The 18158-nt window shown below is 40.4% G+C and overlaps 1 protein-coding gene across 1 annotated transcript in view; it reads right to left on the bottom strand.

Annotated features, from left to right (window-relative positions):
- ush2a (Usher syndrome 2A (autosomal recessive, mild)) overlaps positions 1-18158 on the bottom strand; it is a 133011-nt gene that overhangs the window by 92791 nt on the left and 22062 nt on the right. The window contains exons 13-26 of the mRNA XM_057012385.1: positions 13595-13790; positions 13376-13506; positions 13062-13266; positions 9558-9841; positions 8637-8862; positions 8293-8430; positions 7475-7655; positions 5426-5589; positions 5163-5321; positions 4817-5045; positions 4210-4481; positions 2459-2740; positions 1146-1321; positions 905-1052 (exon numbers count right to left, since the gene is read on the bottom strand). Coding sequence (XP_056868365.1) covers positions 905-1052; positions 1146-1321; positions 2459-2740; positions 4210-4481; positions 4817-5045; positions 5163-5321; positions 5426-5589; positions 7475-7655; positions 8293-8430; positions 8637-8862; positions 9558-9841; positions 13062-13266; positions 13376-13506; positions 13595-13790 — 2791 coding nt within the window. The remainder of the gene's footprint in view (positions 1-904; positions 1053-1145; positions 1322-2458; positions 2741-4209; positions 4482-4816; positions 5046-5162; positions 5322-5425; positions 5590-7474; positions 7656-8292; positions 8431-8636; positions 8863-9557; positions 9842-13061; positions 13267-13375; positions 13507-13594; positions 13791-18158) is intronic.

The following is an 18158-nucleotide window of genomic DNA, read 5'->3' as shown; positions in this document are numbered from 1 at the left end:
ATTGCGATACGAAGGATCATCCATCGCAATAAACAAAGAAGTTTTTTTGAGAATTGTTAAGAAATGAAAATATTCGCTATGTCAACAGATGTAGCTGTTAAGAATGTGCTCAAAGCACAAATCCCTGAGCAAGTATTTATAGATGAAAGTTTCTTTTCTCTTTACTCAGTGTGCCCATTGTCTATCCACCTAAAACGATAAACAAAACAAAAACAAAAGTTAAAAAAAGGAAAAAATGAACAGTAACTGAACAGATGGAAGGGTGCGCTGGAGGGTCAAGTGTGCACATGTTTGCAATATATATATATACTGCAGAATGATTCATGTTTCTATGCTGCCAGGTGCAACTTTGTGTGAAAATGGCAGGTAGAAAAAGAAAGATGGATTTATAAGAAAATGACAGACGGTTGGAATAAAACGGATTTAAAAAAAAAAAATCTCTTCATCTGTATGTAGCCGTCACTGGTCGTGGATGAGTGCAGGAGTTATTCAACAGACCACTTTTTTTCTACTTTTCTAATGGTTAACAATAAATGTATACGAGAAGTGAGGAAATGAGATGTGTGTGATTAGTAACGCTGTGTGTGATCCATGGCCACCAGAAGTGTGAGCTGCAGAACATTTTTCTCCTTGTAATTAAAAGTAAATTGGTATTACAGCAGAGCGCAATGACTATCCCCCCTGGTTAACACGACTAATGCCGTTGGCATTTAAGTACCCAATGACAGACTACGTAGCTTTGAATGTGTGTGCGTGTGTTGAGAATATTACCACGTGCCTTACACCAATTTTTACAGGAAAAAATGCAGATGAATGAAGTAAAAAATATTGATCAAGTCTTTAGACTGCAAATAAAAACTGCTATGGAATGGATGTATGTATGTTTCAAGCTCTCTGTTTTTACCTGCAGGCAGTGTCTGTCCTGCCCCTGGCAGACTAGTAATGCAGCCAGTCTTTGTGCAGACTGTAACGGTAAAGTTGTACACCTGGAACGGCTTCAGTCCCTCCACAACATAAACAGACTGTTCTGATGGTCTCATCCTGTGCATGACCTGAAAAAGAAAATCAGACATTGCAATGTCATGTGACAACTCCAGTCTTAGATAAGGGGTAGCATTAAAGAATTTAAAAAAAATCATGTTTACGTGGCTAATGAGTGGCGGTGCATGAGGATTGTTGGTCTGCTCAGTGAGCAAACTGACTTGATATTCTATAACTTGTCCTCTGGCAATGACTCCGTGACCCTCAGAGGAGTTCCACTCAACTCTGAGACTGGTGGACGACAGGGCAGATACTACTGGAGGTGCAATCCACTCTGGGACTGTAAAGATTACCACACATTGACTTACATTTTACTAATATTTACAAATAAATATTTACGGCACACAACAGTGTTTAATAGGACTGTGTAGGGAATGAAAGACCCTGTGGCGTTTCTCAGGCTGAGGCTGTTATTGCAGCTGTTACCTGATTATGTTCTCATTCTACTGCCAACAATATTCTATTGCTGAACTTATTTTTTTTCATTAAGCTTTCTGGCCACCACAGAATGTTACAAATTAAGTATGTGAATTCAAACTAAAGCAGAAAAATAGATGTGAAGGAGCTACAAAATTGAGTCCTGGTCTTGGTGATTATGTGAATTAAATGGATTTAAGCATTCTGTAATTCTGTGTTTGGGATGTGGCCACAATTACATGACAGATTAAACAGGAGACATCTTTTTTCCACTGTTGCTGCCATCCGGCTATAAAATATGCTGTGAAATGTGATTTCTTAGCAGACATCGCCAGTCACATTCTTTCCAACACAGCAAATGTACTCGAGCTGACACTGACACACACTCCACATTTGAAATGCTGTTATCACATGCTTGTTATCCAGACACACAGCTTAGAGTGATGTTAGAGGCAATCGTTTAGTCCTAATGAGCCATATCATCTATTTGAAATTCAAATACGTTAATGAGGTTCCCCTCCCCCACACAATGTTTTCATTGCTTCTCTTTTTTCTTTTCCTTATGAGACAAACCTTTTTTATTCGTACACTTTTGTTTGCAGAGATCATGGGGGTACAAATTTGGAACAACAAACACTACTTTTTTCTGATCGGAGCATCGATGTCATTACAATATTCAATTAAATCTACTCCGACATTATGGCCAAAACGTGCATTCTTTTCCCAAGAAAAGGTCAGCACTCAAGACCTTTCACACTGAAGGATTTGTCTGATATAGTGCAGAGTGTATCATGATACAGGACATTCTAAGTTTTTTAATGGAGCCTACCTTTGTAGTATTGAAAAACAAAATACTAAAAAACTAAAGAAAATACAATGGTCAGTACCTTAAAGGAACACTTCATTCCAATAACTATCTTGAGCAGCTAAAACTACACAACCATGTGAAATAGGAGGTATGCCTTAATTTAAGCTCAGTCAAGTTTACGTCTTTACAAACCTCCTTCCATTGTCCGTGCTGTGGTCCATGTCGAGGTGGCACTTCCTGCCAAATTGGTGCTCGCCACTCTCATTTGGTAGGTGGAAAATGCCTGCAGTCCAGTTACAGTGGTACTGTTGTGGGGGGGTAAGAATGTGCTTTGGTTTGTTGGAGGAGCTTCCAGAGAACCAAATGAATCGACCCAGTCAGAGCTGACAAACACTCTCCTCTCGTTATTAAGAGTTGAGGGGTTTTGCAATTTGATCGGTCCACGTAGGAAGACTTCATATCTGGTGATAACACCTGTAAAAATCGTTTAAACTGGAATTACTGTCTTATTTCTTGTCTACTTGTTTATTTCATACAGAGGCTCAATACCTTTGCAAACCCTGGCTTTTTACTAGTTCTTGACTCCTTAAAAGACAAAATACATAAATAAATGTGGGTTCTCAATTATCTAGGTGATAGTAACCCATTAAGGACTAATTTGGACCATATTAAGGGATCATGAGGCAAATCAATCTGTCCACTATTTCAATATCAATGTATAGACAGATTTTCCAAGTTTAAGTCGAAACCCCAATGAAACTTCTCAATCATCCAGGTCAGAGTTGCTCTTCGAGGTCCTGCTGAGAGCCAACTGGACTATTACCTGCCTCTCTTCGGTTGTGTCTTCGGTTCTGACGAGGTTGGGGGGAAATGAGACTATTTGTGCCCCTGCTGGATCAAAGATCTGAATGGCTGTTAGTGGAGAGTGGTTTCATTATTAGCTGTCATCATGGGCCTTCAGCCAGTCAAGGGCCCATAGAAGCCACTTAACGAACGTGCCCATCAGGCACAGGAGAGGGTTGAATGTTTACATTCAGGGGAGAACAGGTGTTTACCTGTTTGGGCTGAGAACTCCTTGCCTTGTGTTCCTTGCGCCTGTCGCTCTGTTTAAGGATGGCTTGTTTAGTCTAACAAAGATGGCCTTTGTCCTTAACGTGCAGGTGAATGGCTTAGACCTCTCCAGAGGAGTTTGATGTCCTGTGTTGGGCCAGGCACCTGTACAGTGGCAGTTTGATTTCTCTAGTGTTCAGGTCTGTACAGTCGTCACTGGACAGCACTAGCTGAACCAACCTCTGTCTGAGAGAGTTACCAGGCTTGAAATGGACAGGAATTTGATGATTTTCCAGTTGACTCTCAGCTCGACTTTAAGTCAACTCACCTGTGCACATGTACAGCGTAACAACTGTCTAAACAACATTCAAATAAGAACTCCAGAAATCGCATACACATTTGGGAACTGAATTGGGTTTCTTGAAATTTTGGTTTCTTGAGCAACTATGATATTGACATAATTCCCAGCAATTTGTTAGGTAAGGGGTTGATGGCAGTAAAAAAGGAAGGAGGAGGAAGTAGACACAGCTAAACCCATGTAACAAGGCTCAGTATGACAGTGCTGCAGCTTAACAGACGGGAAAAATAAATCAAGACACAGCGCAAAAAACAGGTTATAAGGCTTTGTATGACACTGAGCCTTAGAGCCATTACAAAGCTCTGTGGATTTTCCAAAGGCAGTTCCACTTCTTTGTGTGTGAGTGTGTGCGTGTGTTAGTTTATTCTCATGCTTCTTCATTGACACAAGCCTGAAAGCTACACTTTTAGGCAAGTGTTTCAAATATGTTTGTGGCATTTGAGTGATTATTTTGTAATTCGTTTTGACATTTGTTGCCAGTAACAGTATTGTATCATATAGTTGACAACATTAATGAGCCTTTTCATTGTCCTACCATTTGGTTGACTAGGGGGCTCCCAGTAAGCTTGTAATGAATGTGGTCCAAGTGCAGAGATTGTGGGTGGAGGCTGATTCTGTGGGGGTGCATCAGCTGTGAGAAAGGACAGAGGTGGGGTTGAAGTGCAGCCTCCAGAAGAACAGGCCTCCAGTACCACAGTGTACTGGGTGAAGGGTTGGAGCCCAGTTACCACAGCCTGTGTAGATAAGCCTGAGAAGTGAAGAACAGGCTGGGATCCATGAGCGGACTCGGTGGTGGATAAGATAAACCTGTGATAGACGAAATTACCCATCAAGAAATTTTATTCTTCTTATATTTTCTAATTAGCGATGTTAAAACTGACAATAATCAGTAATCTCTCACCTCTCGCAACATTTAAAAATAATCTGATAAGCAAGTTCACTAGAATCTTGGTAAACATGATGAAAACATATTCTCAAATATGGACGTGAAAATGCACATCTTCATTTTGACCTGATGAACTCTTCTTTTCCTTTCACCACTTCAGCTTCCTTTCACCAAGTTGAATCTTGGTTCTCATTTCCAAACCACCTGTGTTACCACACATTCTGCACACATCTCCTATTTCACTTATCCTGCCTACCTTTCCACTGGGCCTGTGTCGTTTGGTGGCGAGCTCCAGTTAAAGCTGGCAGAGGTGGGTCTGGGTTGGCCCACAAGGGTTAAATGTAGCTGTTCTTTATCAGGTGGTGCAGCTAAAGTTTGGAATGAAGCCGATGTGCTTGTTGTCACGCCAGCCACATTAGCAGTTATAAGCCAGTAAGAATAATTAGTGTAAGGAAACAAACCACCATCTTCAAAAGACTCTGGACCTTAAGACAGATTAAACAAATACAAGCGTTTGGAGACAAGGTTACAGCTGGGGAATAAACTGTGTTTCTGAGCAAAAATAAGATGATGAAGAGTTTGAAATATCTCGCTATACTTACTAAAAGGATAACTACTTTGGATATTATGCACTGTATGTGCATCTCTGATGAGAGTGTAGCTGAGTCTGTTTGAGTTTGGGGAGTCAGGTGGATGCCAGGAAAGTTTGATAGAAGAATAATTAACAGCAAAACCTACTGGTGCTGGTTGCTGGGAGGGTGCTGCACAGAGAAACCGAAAATAATACATGATGTAAGAATACAGTTTAGCATAATTGCTGGAAAAGGAAGTAGAGAAGATGTAAAGACTAGAATCTGACCACCACCTTTACTGCAGCCAAAATGGTTCTTGGGGTCAAAATGAGTCGCTCCAGCCTGACATCCATCGCACTTGTCTCCAGCTACAAGCAGCTTACAAGAACATACACCTGAGTCTGGGTGGCATGAACCATTGACACTGCCCATCAGGTCACATGCACATGACTGGCACCTGGAAAGATGACAAACATTTCAAATAAAGTAACAGGAATAAAACTACTTTCCTGCTGTCCCATAATCCATACATACACTGTAACTGTGTGAATCCAAATGGTATTTCTTTCCTCACAACTGTCTGTCCCACCCACTGTCACCCCCATCTGTGAATCTATTTCTAAAGAAATTGTAACCCCCCTTAAACTTGTCTAAGTGTGTGCATGAATGTGTGCACACATGCATATGTGGGTCTGAAGGTCTGTGTTTTTGGGTGAGCAGCATGGTGTTACCCTCACTGGGGCAGGGCGGTGGGTGATCATCCGGCCAGCAACCTCACACCTTCACAGACTGTTATTACACACACAAGCACACACACACACGCACACACACATTCACACACACACATACGCACACACAAAGACAGGCCACACAGGTTTTTCTGGGAGATACTGAATATTACACACTTATACGTGCAGCACTGACTCGATTTTTTCTCTCTCCCACTCCCACACACACACACTGTCACATTCCACATTGCTGTGTGAAGAGCCACAGCTTCTTAACGAGCTGCAAATTTGTCCTGTCAACTGGTGCCGACACACACCACCACACAAGCACACTTTCATACTAAGCCTCCTAAACAAAAACACACAAATACACACCATGACACGACCTTCACTCCACTCACAAGGAGAAAGAAAACACTGACATCACACCAATCCTCTCCTTTTTGCTCAGCTTTGCTGTGGTGTTTGTGAGTGTGAAAGAGATCATCTCATTTGTACTTAGAGAAACAAAACATTAAAAACGAGCTGATTAGCTCCATTACTAAGTATGATTTAATCAGCTTTAAAATACACACTCACTTAAAATAAAATATACATATAGTGTGTGTAAAGTTCAATTCCCTCCAGGGAAAACTACAGCAGTCAGCTATTTAAAGACAGAGATAGGAAGCATCTCCAGCCAACTTCACACACCAATTTTTGTGCAAATTCATTTATGCAAGGCTTATTGATTAAAAGCACAAGATTAATTACATGATGATATTTAGCTAAAGAACTCCATATAAGAAAGTAAATCTGGGTACAGGAAAAGCATCCAGCACCAATAATTGATGACTTTATTTGTTCTGCAAGAACGAAAAACTTGGAGGAATAAAGAATAAAAAAGAAGCAGAAAGTTTTTTTTCGTCATTGACTGAAAAAAATAAAAAGGACACCTGCTCACACCTTTTTTTTTAATAAGAGCCAAGTATATATGTAGGAACACAAGTAGTGTAAAACAGCTTTGTGTGGCTGATTTACACTGTTGTGAGACAATACTGCAGATACTGATTCAGCCTCACGGTTTAGGACATCTTGTAACATCTATCACAACACAACAATGTTTAAAAGATCTTCGCACCCCTTCTTTGGGTTATTAATAAATTAAGCTAATAACTACAGCTGCTCTCTTCTTACTTCAATCATACCGTCCCTGGATCTCATCCAGAGTGTGAATATCAGGGAATGTTGTTATCAGACAAGGTCAGATAACACATGTGCACATCAACACAGACAGTGGTCTACCAGCCCAACACTGTTTGGATCATCTATCAGCCTCGACTTCCTGTTGAGAGAAACCTGCTGTTTGTGTGTAGCAGGAGTGTGCAGGATGTAATATGCGCCTTTAGTTATGAGAAGTTGTATTTTAAGTTGAGTGTTTGCGTCTGCAGGAAGAGCCATGACTGGTAAAGGTCAAAACAACTCTTAACTCACTTAAGCGACAAGCAACCAATCAGTAAACTGTTTTAAACACTTGCAGACACCTGCTGCTGTGTCTAATAATCTGTGTGTGTGTGTGTGTGTGTGTGTGTGTGTACGTGTGTGTGTACGTGTGTGTGTGAATTATAGCGTTACCTGCCCAGGCCGGGGTTAAAGCCATAGAACATGTCACGACACTGGTCACAACGCCGCCCTCCCACTGAAGGATGGACGCACAAACACTGTCCAGTCTGGCTATCACACCCACGCTGTGATGCCCCCATAGGATGGCAGTCGCACTCTACACACACATTTTGATCTGGAGAGAGATAGAAACCTGGCCAAAGACAAACAGGAACATTTAGAAAAGCTCAGATTTGATTGCTTGTTTATTAACTTAATCTTTTCATTAATCATGTTTTAATGAAATAATGTAAACAGTAGTTTCAATGCAATTCTAAAAACAAGAGAAAAGACATTAGGCTACAAACAAAGCTGTATGAAGAGTATTTTTCCCTCCTACAGCCATTTCACGTTTAATTTTTTAAAGTATCTCACTGTTCACTCAGACTTAAAGATTTGGTGGGTATAATGGGAAGGGAGGTTTTATTAATCATAATCAAATTCTAATATCTCAAATACTACACAAATAAATAAAGAACACCACATGTATATGAATCAGTCAGATCAAACATAATAAATAAAGACCAATTCATTAAATATATCGATGGTAACAGTAGTTGATTTATTTCATTCAAATAATTAATATGAGGTTGTATTTAATTTATTCTCGCCAGTTCAAAGAAATGGAATTTGTCAATTGAAAGAAATAGCGGTCAAATGCAGTTTTAGTTTTCTTTTTTATTAGCGTTAACACTATAAATGACATGGTACAGACATACACACACAACTACATGTTTGGAGATTTTGTTGTGCTATTTATGATAAATCTGTCCATTAAATTTTAAACGCACCTGGACGGCACACACTGCAGTCCTGTCCATAATGTGTTGGGATGCAAACACACTGCCCAGTGGTGGTGTCACACACTGATCCTGGCACTGTCCCCCTGGGGTCACAGATGCATGGGACACAACCCCAGAACCCCTCCTCTGATGGGACATAAGATACCACAAAAAAAGAACAATTTACTATTTGCTCAAAACCAAGGTAACAAGAAATTATAGGTTAACCTGTGTAATTACTGCAACGTATTAAGGTTCTATATAATGACACCATTAGATCTGAATGAAAGCGTTCCTTGATTAGCATCACTGGAACACTGTGATCATCCTTATTCAATGATTTGTGTTCTTACTCTGAAAGTTTTCGCTCCTGTTGTAGTAGTTGGGGGCACAGTTGGTACACTGGGAGCCCTCCACCCCCTCTTGGCACGGGCAATGTCCGGTCCACTCATCGCACACCTCGCCTGGCACAGTACCATAGATGTCACATGTACAAGGCAGACAGCCCAGGGAGTTACGGCGCTCCAGTGTGTGGTAACCGTGACGACAAGTGTCACAGAACCGGCCTTCCACATGTTCCTAATGGAAGAATCAGCCATGTTAAAGGACAGCACCCCTAAAACATTTACTTGCAATCTTTTCTAGGTTTTGCCTATATTTGTGATATGTAGAGGTGGGAGTTTCAACTCAGGCAAGCCAAAACAAGTAGATGTTGAGAATTACTGGACTTGTGACTGAACATCATGTCAAAAATCAGTGCGCACTCCTCAGGTGCAGGACAATATGTAGCCTCATATAGCCTGAGTGTGTCATCACTTTTTGGATGACAAAGGCATTGATGCGGTTGACTTGCCCCCCCAGATCCGTATCCAACCAGGCACCTCTGGACATCATGTGCTGCTGCATCCACCAGCACCATGCTGCATTGCACACTGTCCAGAACCTGATGCAGATCTGGGAGGTCATCATCCATCAGAGCATCTGTTGTCTCATTGGTAGCATCTCTTGACATTGTAGGTGGCACGTGGACAGGCATTGTTATTTTTTCCAGAAGTTCACTGTTGGATCAGCCTTTGGGTCCATGAATATGATCTGGATCCAATCCTCAGTGTTTGGGTTTATTTTGTTCACACTGAATTACACATTGTAATCAGTTAAGATTCAGTTAAGTCTGGCAGATGTGACTCAGCTGTGGAACTATTTTGTTATTCAATAAACATTGTCATAATTCCCCTGTGGGACAGCTTTGAATGTAAAATATCTTTTCAACTTGCCTTACACACACATTGCCCTGTGTGAGGATGGCAGATTGTTCCAGGTAAAGCCCCTTCAGTTGAACAGTTGCAGGAGGAACATGAGCCCTCCAGCTTTAAACCATATGAACCTCTGCCACAAGAATCACAGCGCCGACCTCTCACACCAGGTTTACAGTCACACTGCCCCCCCCCGGGCTCACAGAACTGACTGAGGGAACCCAGGGGGTCACAGTCACATGGGATGCAGCCATCTGGGTGGGACAGGTTCCAATAACCGAACTCACATTTGTCACAAGAAAGACCTGAAGGGAAAAATGAGAGAGAGAGTGAGAGGAAGTGAAAGACTGAGAACATGAGAGAGTTGGGACCTGCTGAGAGAACTAGAAGTGAATTGATGCTTGTTTTACATCTAGCATTTACCCTCATTCTGCAGGTGTGTGTCTATGGGTGCATGTGTGTGTACGTGCATGTGTGAGTTTGTGAGAGAAAGATGGTGAGTAAGTGTATAAAACTGCCATCATTAGGGCCAGGCCCTCTACATATGATGGATCACTCACCTCAGGCCAAACACTTAATTTCGCCAAGTGAGAAAATAAATTAAGAAACTACAAGAATGGAGCCAAAAAGAGGGACGGGGTGAAAGATGGATATATATATATATATATATATATATATATATATATATATATATACACACACATATATATATATATGTTGATGTAAAATTACCAAAATAATTGTCATTCCCTCTAGTTTTTTAATGATAAATATTTTTTTCCTCAAAAATTCCATCCTTTCAAACATGTCAAAAACAAAATTGGTGCTTCTCATTTGAGGATTTAAAGACTGAAATTCATTCATTCATTATTAGCACAATATCATGTATTCAAATGTTTTTAATTAGTAAGGAGCTATTTGGGGACCAGTCACAGTTTTGGTTTCTTGGATGACAGAAACATGTTCCATCATTTAACGCTGTATTTTTCCAACATATTTCAGTGAAAATAGACAGGCTGCTGGCTTTTTAAAGTTTAATGGTGACCAAAGCAGCGATAGGCTATGAGGCTAGTTAAACCATGATATGTAACGTGAGCGAGCAGGGCTTATTTGAATATGCCATACGTATTCCATGACAGGCAATCTGTCCCTAAATGGATGCCTTGGGGCAACAGTCACCACATCCCTTTACGAGGGAGCGCGTGTTGGTTGCGGGGGTATGAATGTGTGTTTGCGCACATGAACAGGGGTGCCTGTGTGAGAGAGTGAACTCTGTGTGTGGTACACACTTGGCATTTCTCACAGCCTGTCCACTTTAATGACTTTATAGGTATGAATCTATTGCTCCCAACACATCATACGTGGTAATACCAGAGGAAAGACGTAGCTGTCATGTACTAATTACAGCCCGATGCCTGCAGAGTGTTGTGATATATAGTCTTTTGTGTGAATGTTCCTGAAAAATAAGCCATGTTATGAAAAGTCAACATGTTTATATCATCAATTCATGTTTTAAATATTGTCTTACAAATCAGATTTCCATTGCAGATTTTGTGATTTTTGTGAGATCCAACATAAACAAGAAAAACACCTGGAGAAACATAGAGACAATAAAAAGAAGAGTGAAGTGAGACCAATAGTGAATAGAAAGTAATAGAAGATATTTGATTGGGCAGGCTGGAGGTAATTTTGTGTTGGTAGGTGCACGTGTGCGCAAGCCCACATGTGTTCTTTGGGGACATGGCCCAGCCCTTTTATCAGCAGCCAGCTGGTTAACAGGCTCATGCATCACCATTTCAAACACTATTATGTACACACTGCACTCTGGCACCTTATTATGAGCGTGCATGTGTGCACACATGTGCCTACCTATGTGTGTGCATGTATTTCAATTCCATCCTTCTGAAGCTCATCTGCCATTGCTCTACTAAATGTATCAGCTTGGTGGTAATGAATTGCCATAATCAAATCTCATTTTAGAAAAATACCTGTGGGAGCAAACGAAACAAACAAGGACGGAGGAAAAAAGCAAGCGCTCTTGTAAGAGGGCTGCAGCAGCGTGTTTTAATCATTTGCCATTGAATTAAGATTTAAATACCAGCTAAGCCCTTGATGGCATGCATGTGTGTAACATTCCATGCAAATCCATGCATGTGCATGCACGTACAGGAGCTGAAAATATTATATACGTTAGGTAAAGACCAGAGTGCATGAATGAAGAGGCACATTCAGTCACTCACATTTCCTGCAAATTCATAACTGTGAACAGACTCCCTGACACACATTACCCATTTCACATGCGCGTCTGCCCTCACACACACAAGCGCAGGCCCTTGATAGTGCAGCTTAGCAATAACCAAGATGCGTAGAGTCGCGCCGCATTGGCTGGTTTTGCATTTCATACGAGCTTGCTCTTCAAAGACACACAGGGGAGAGAGCGAAACCATTTATCACAAAGAGAAGCACAACGGCTGGAAGCACCGGCAGCAGAAAAGCCTGTTTATTTTGGCTGGCTGTACACTTTGGGATATGGATGCATTTGTGTGCTCATGTCGGTGTGTATACAAGCTTTTTTCTGTGTGTTGGGTACATCCACTTTTGAGTTTGTGATCATCCCAAAGAGCAGCTGTGCCTCTGTATTAATTAAGATAATATTACTGGACTGTTAATCAGAGAAGCTTTTAGATGAAAATAAAAAAGTTATCAACAAAGTATTTGGGCAGATTTCTAAGTTAGTGACCAGGCATTTTAGGTGACGAGGTTCTGCTGTACCACATCAATGCCTGATGAAAATGTAGATAATCATATATACACTCCAAATTCAATAAAATGTTGGCTTGTCTCAAAACTATAAAGACAGTTGTTAACATTAGTTGTCTCATACAACACAGGGAATTTATATGACTGTAAATACAATCAGAATAACATAAAAAAACACAATTCAAAGTGTAAAAATCTGTCATAATTAGCATGTGGATGCTTGGACTAAACCTTGTTTTATGAGGTCAGCATGTCCCTGACATTTGATCAATTTTTTGGTGAAATTCTGTCCAGGCACTAAATACTGTGTTAATGAGAACGAGTCTGATGTTGGGTCACAGTAACCTTTGGACATCTAATTTTAATCAGTCTTCCTTGAGTCCAAGTGGGTTTAATTTTAACAAATTCCCTAACAGTCTTGCTGAGGTAAAACAGGCTGGGAGTGTAAGGACAAACACCAAAAGACAGGATAAGGACACAATATTAATATATACAATATACTGTAGATTTAACTAAAACTGCTCTAAAATCATCCTAGAACATTGTACTAAAACATCCGGACAGTCAGAGGGAGATTGAAATATTACGGTCTAACTTAGGTCAGGCTCATAAAAATACAGCTAGTACGATGAAGGGAGATGAATGCAGAAAAGTGAATATGTGAAAAGACACAAAGCAGAAAAACCTAAAAAAAAACATCTAGAACAATGTTATGGCTATGTACAGTATGGCATTACTGAATATCTTGTAAGAATCTCCATTTACCAGTGACATTGGCTTTACACTGGCACTGTCCCGTCTTCTGGTCGCAACTGGGAGCTCCTGCTGAAGTGTTGATGGTGCCAACTTCGCTGCAGTTACAACGGATGCAGCCATTTGGATTTGAGGCTTTAAGACCAGACCAACCAGGCAAACAGCTTTCACATTGACGACCTGTTACTGCAACCTTACACTGACACTGACCTCCTACCTGGAGGTGAGAAACAAGGACAAAGAAGGAAAAAACAGGGGTTATGAAGCTGGAGCCACCCAAAAGAGCAACACCGAATTTACAATGGTTTGACTGGGACTGGGAGGACCTGAGCACATATGAGGCTGCTGTTGACTGTTCCAGCAATATTACAGTCACATGGCTGACACACGTTAGGCGATGTGGGATCAAACCCCTCCAACCTGAAAAACCCACTGATGCACAGCTCACAATTCCTCCCTGACAGGGGAAAAGGACAGAAACAGGGTTGATTCAAGCTTAGGTTCAGGATGTTTAAGTCAACTAAAGTTTACATGTAGCGCCTCACCTGTGGTGTTGTGAATGCAGTTGTCGCAGATGCCTCCTCCTCCTCGATAGTGCTCATCCGGTTGGTCATCAGCTGTCACATCGTAATGACAGGAGAGGGCGTGGCCGTGACACTGGCAAGGCCGGCAGCTCATAGGCTGGAGCTGGTCACCTGACCTGAACGGCTTGTCATTGTAGAGGGCTGCACAACGGTGGCACTAGTAAAGGAAAATGACACCAATTAAGCTACTGTAATATACTTGTGGACATGCAACAGTGGACAACGAGAACATTTTAGTGGTTCCAAGTCAAATATAATTATTGTTTATGTTAAAATACTTTCGTGCCAAGCTAGATAAATATAAAAATATTACAAGTAAATATCTTTAAACATTTCATTTATTCAGTATTTATTTCATTCTCACTTTCTTCTTCAACAAACTGTCATGAAAAGTCAAAGGGTGTTTAACTTTTATAGTGGCTGTTTTATTTTATGGACTGACCCAAAAGAAGTTTCTTAACTGAAACTGGAAGACAAACTGAACCTGTTTGAGTTTTATGATGAAGATTAATGATGTTCTGTTAGGATAGAAGAATAAAATCAGAAGCTGTTTTGGAGCTGAAAGGAGGATAAGACCAACTGTTAAATATTGCTGAAAGATGGCAAAAGGAAACTTAATCTTAATTAATAATCATAACATGTGGGAGGGTGAAAAAGGACCCAAGAGAAGGAGAGAGAGAGCTTTAATAATAAGAGATTAGTTAAATGAGCCAGTGCAACACACTGTCAACACTGTGGGAAGTTTGCCGTAGCTGCATCCATCATCTGTCTGTGCTGGGAGTTTTCCTACTGTAACGTTTCATTCTTCCAGCCACTCCTTTGGTTGTTGGCCAACAGAGCAGCTTTTTACTCACTTTGGTTCAACTATTGTTAGGATCTGTACAATGTTGTACATATTTGGACAAAAAAAACAGTTCTGTTTAGCTCATCATTTCTTTTTGTTATCTTCTCCAGTTTACTTCAGAAAAGCAGCTGTGATTCCATCCACCAAACCAGCTGAAGCCATGAGACAGTCTGAGATTATGACATAATGATAGGGTTTTCAATTATCTTTTTTTTTTTTTTTTATTGGTCAAACACATTTTATGTTTAGTGCAAACAAAAAAACCTGGAACTAGGAAAGGGTCTTGTAAATGACACAATAGTTGTTTACATACGTAATCACAAATTACTCATTGAATTTAATTGTATACCAATAAACATTGTTGCAGTTACATGTTTTTGCAGAAACCATTATCTTTGTGCAGAATGTGTATTATACAAAACAAACTGTGTTCAGACACACACATACACACACTCACTAGAGGAAAATCAGGCTGCTAATGAGGACCGACTTACAACAGGCAGGGCTCAGAGAAGGGCCCACTTTCATGTCAGAATAAACATACCCAGGTGGGTGCAGGGGAGGAGGAACTGGGGAAAATTGACATAAAAATGATTTTTTTTTTTTTTGCAGAACAGAACAGCAGAGAGCCGAAGCAGCAAGCACAGGGCCTTTGATTTGGTTCAGCAGTCAGTACAAATTATAGTGGACAAGGGGGGGCATCAAATGGCGGGATTAAAAATGTATTAAAAAAACACAGGAGTTCCTCCCATGTGTGGTACATGCAGGCCTGTACTGGGCCCATTATGTATGACACACAGAGATGGGGGCAGAGGTGAGGAGGAGGGGTGGGAGAGATGGAACTAAGGGTAATGAAGTCCTCTCTATATACACAAGAATGGAGACATATTAGAGAAATTAAGGATGATATAAAGGGAAAAGGTAAAATAGTTTTTTACTTTGAAAATGAGATGACTGAGATGGAAAGAATAGAAAAAAGAGAAATAAATCCACATCTTTGTGAACAGAAACAAGAAGATAAACATTGATAAATCTATCCAAAACAGAAATTCTGTCATCAGTCTGAAACGGAACCGAGTTTGACCACAGCACCATCTTTGGAAGAGAGAAGACATCTTCATGATTTCTGCTCAGAGGAGAACTTTGGGTCTCTCCATGAAACTTCATTATAACAGAGTCAATGTCACTCGATTAATTTGGTTCTAAAATGTTTCTGTGGAGGTGTCATATATGCATACATTTTAAAACTATCCTTGTGAGGACACCAACATCCCCAGACCCTTATCCCAAAACCACTATCTAACACCAACTCTAACCCTTAAAACACATTTGAAGTGGGGGAAAACCAAAGTATGAACATGACAGATAAAGTTCTTCCATTTACTTTCTTTTTATATCTTCCATACCTCTATTCCTCCTCTATTTCCACCCTTCCTCCCTCTTCTATCATCTATCTTTTTAAAAAGCACCAGTCTGAACATCTCTCTGGACTTCCCAATTCTTCCCCTCCTCACAATCTCCGCCATCCCCCCAACCACTTGTTCTCATAGCTATGGTGAGTATGTGAGCAGCAAATATTACCATACCAAATTAAAGGGAAAGGATTTTTTTCCTTCCATCTCTTTTCTTTTCATTCAACAGTGAATTACCTTCCCTCTCTCACAGCCTGCTAATTAGTCGAGGGACCGCTGTTTGGGAGTTAAAAGAAAACTGCACACGTTCATTCTCTTCAACATACAAAAGGTTTTCATAGCACATCATCATCAGCATACAGTACCAGCAGTTAAAAAAAGAACACACTATAGATTGAGTCCACACTGTGTTGCTTCTCTTGCTTTTATCTTTGTTCTGCATATCTCCGTTTCCCTCCCAAAAATAATTTTTCTGGACAAATAATGCAAAACATTCCAACATTGCTGGACAAACCATGCTACTTCATGCATAAAAAGGGATAATTTGGGGCTGAAAATGACTTTTTTTGATGCATTTTTAGTATTGTTTTTATTATGTTTGTGCATGTGCATGTGTGTGTGTGTGTGTGGATGGGTGTCTTTGTGTGTTGGCAGCATATATGATAACATCTTATTTTCTCTGTGAATGTTTCTACAAAACACAAATGGATGTTGACATTCATGGTTATGTTCATGTCACATGCATGTGTGTGTGTGCGTGTGTGTGTTAATCTACAGGGGCAACTCATCTTATTCTAAATGCCATGACCAATTTCACACTCTAACTGGAAAGGTCGTGCCACTGATGTGCGTTTGTGACAATGTTTGTGTGTAGGCAGCTGTGTTCAGTGTCTGAAGTTAACCTGGTTAACCCCAACACAGGTGAAAACCTGCTGTTGCTGCAGACTTTAGAAACAGACATCCTGAACAACGCTACTCAACGTCACTATCCATAAACATCACAGAGATGCTGATGCCATCACATATACATGAAAGGCCCATTTTTGATAATTCAGGATGTCTGTAACGTGCACAATATACACAAAATTAGCTGTAAATAACACAAGATATAATCACAAATTGAGATTATATCTTGTGTTATTTTTAATGTAACTAAGCTGTTTCATTGTGCTCAGCCAACTATCAGCAAACCATATAACTGTCTCTGCATTGAGACATTACTGTTCAATGTGTCTGACTACAAGATGTTAGAGGCAAGAAACAAAAAAGAAAATCGTTTGTATGATGTGATGTTCCAAACATATGATAAAGCTTTCAAGACATTAGTGATATGAGGAAAAAAGTACAAAATGAGAGTGACAGGGTGAGAGATCAAGTCTGACACAGAGTGCACATAAAGATTCAAAGGATGGAATAAAAAAGTGGAACAGTTAAGTGTGTACACGTGCCTCCAGGTGTGCGCATGAGAGTTTAAGAGTGTGTTTTCCAAAGCCCCCGTTGATCATCTTGACACATGTCTGAGCATTTCTGTCACTTTAATGTCACTGAGGAAATTCTGCAGATTAGTACAACATCCGTCATGGTGCTCAGCCGAGCCGAGTCAACAGAACACATGCAATATTAAAGGCTAATATTCCCCACAGCCTTTTATGCTCCAATATTACAGAGACACAAGAAAGGTCCTGAATATTCACTCAGATGGCATGGACAGGGTAGAAGGAAGAATAGACATGAGAGAGAGAGAGAGACTGAGAGAAGAGAGAGAGAGACAGAAAGAGAGAATGGGACAGAGTGCACATGAGAGAGAGAGAATGGGACAGAGTGCACATGAGAGAGAGAGAGAGAATGGGACAGAGTGCACATGAGAGAGAGAGAATGGGCCAGAGTGCACATGAGAGACAGAGTGTAGAGGCATACCCTTATGTTTTGATACAAATATTTTTGGCCTGCCTGTGCAAATGTATTTATTTCTTTCAGTTCCCCAGATGATTGATCAGAAAAATACAAAACATAGGGAAAATGGATAAAAGGGTATAACATGAGAAAATACACAAACAAAAACGTATTGCATAAATAATATGCAAGGAAATACAAAGTAATGAGAAGATGGAGAGATGTAGCCAAAGCCAAAGAAAGAAGAGCTGATTAGTGATGCGTGCTGAGGGAATGTCATTGTTCTAGTCGATTTGAGACGTTATTTAAACCAAAGCTCCGGAGAGAAAGACTTGGTATAAGGAAAAGAAAGCAATCGACAAAGAGAAACCGGCAG

Source organism: Takifugu flavidus, chromosome 2, assembly GCF_003711565.1.
Source record: "Takifugu flavidus isolate HTHZ2018 chromosome 2, ASM371156v2, whole genome shotgun sequence".
In the NCBI taxonomy this organism is placed as follows: domain Eukaryota; kingdom Metazoa; phylum Chordata; class Actinopteri; order Tetraodontiformes; family Tetraodontidae; genus Takifugu; species Takifugu flavidus.
Note: the sequence above shows the minus strand (reverse complement) of the source record. Positions and strands in the feature narration are given on the sequence as shown.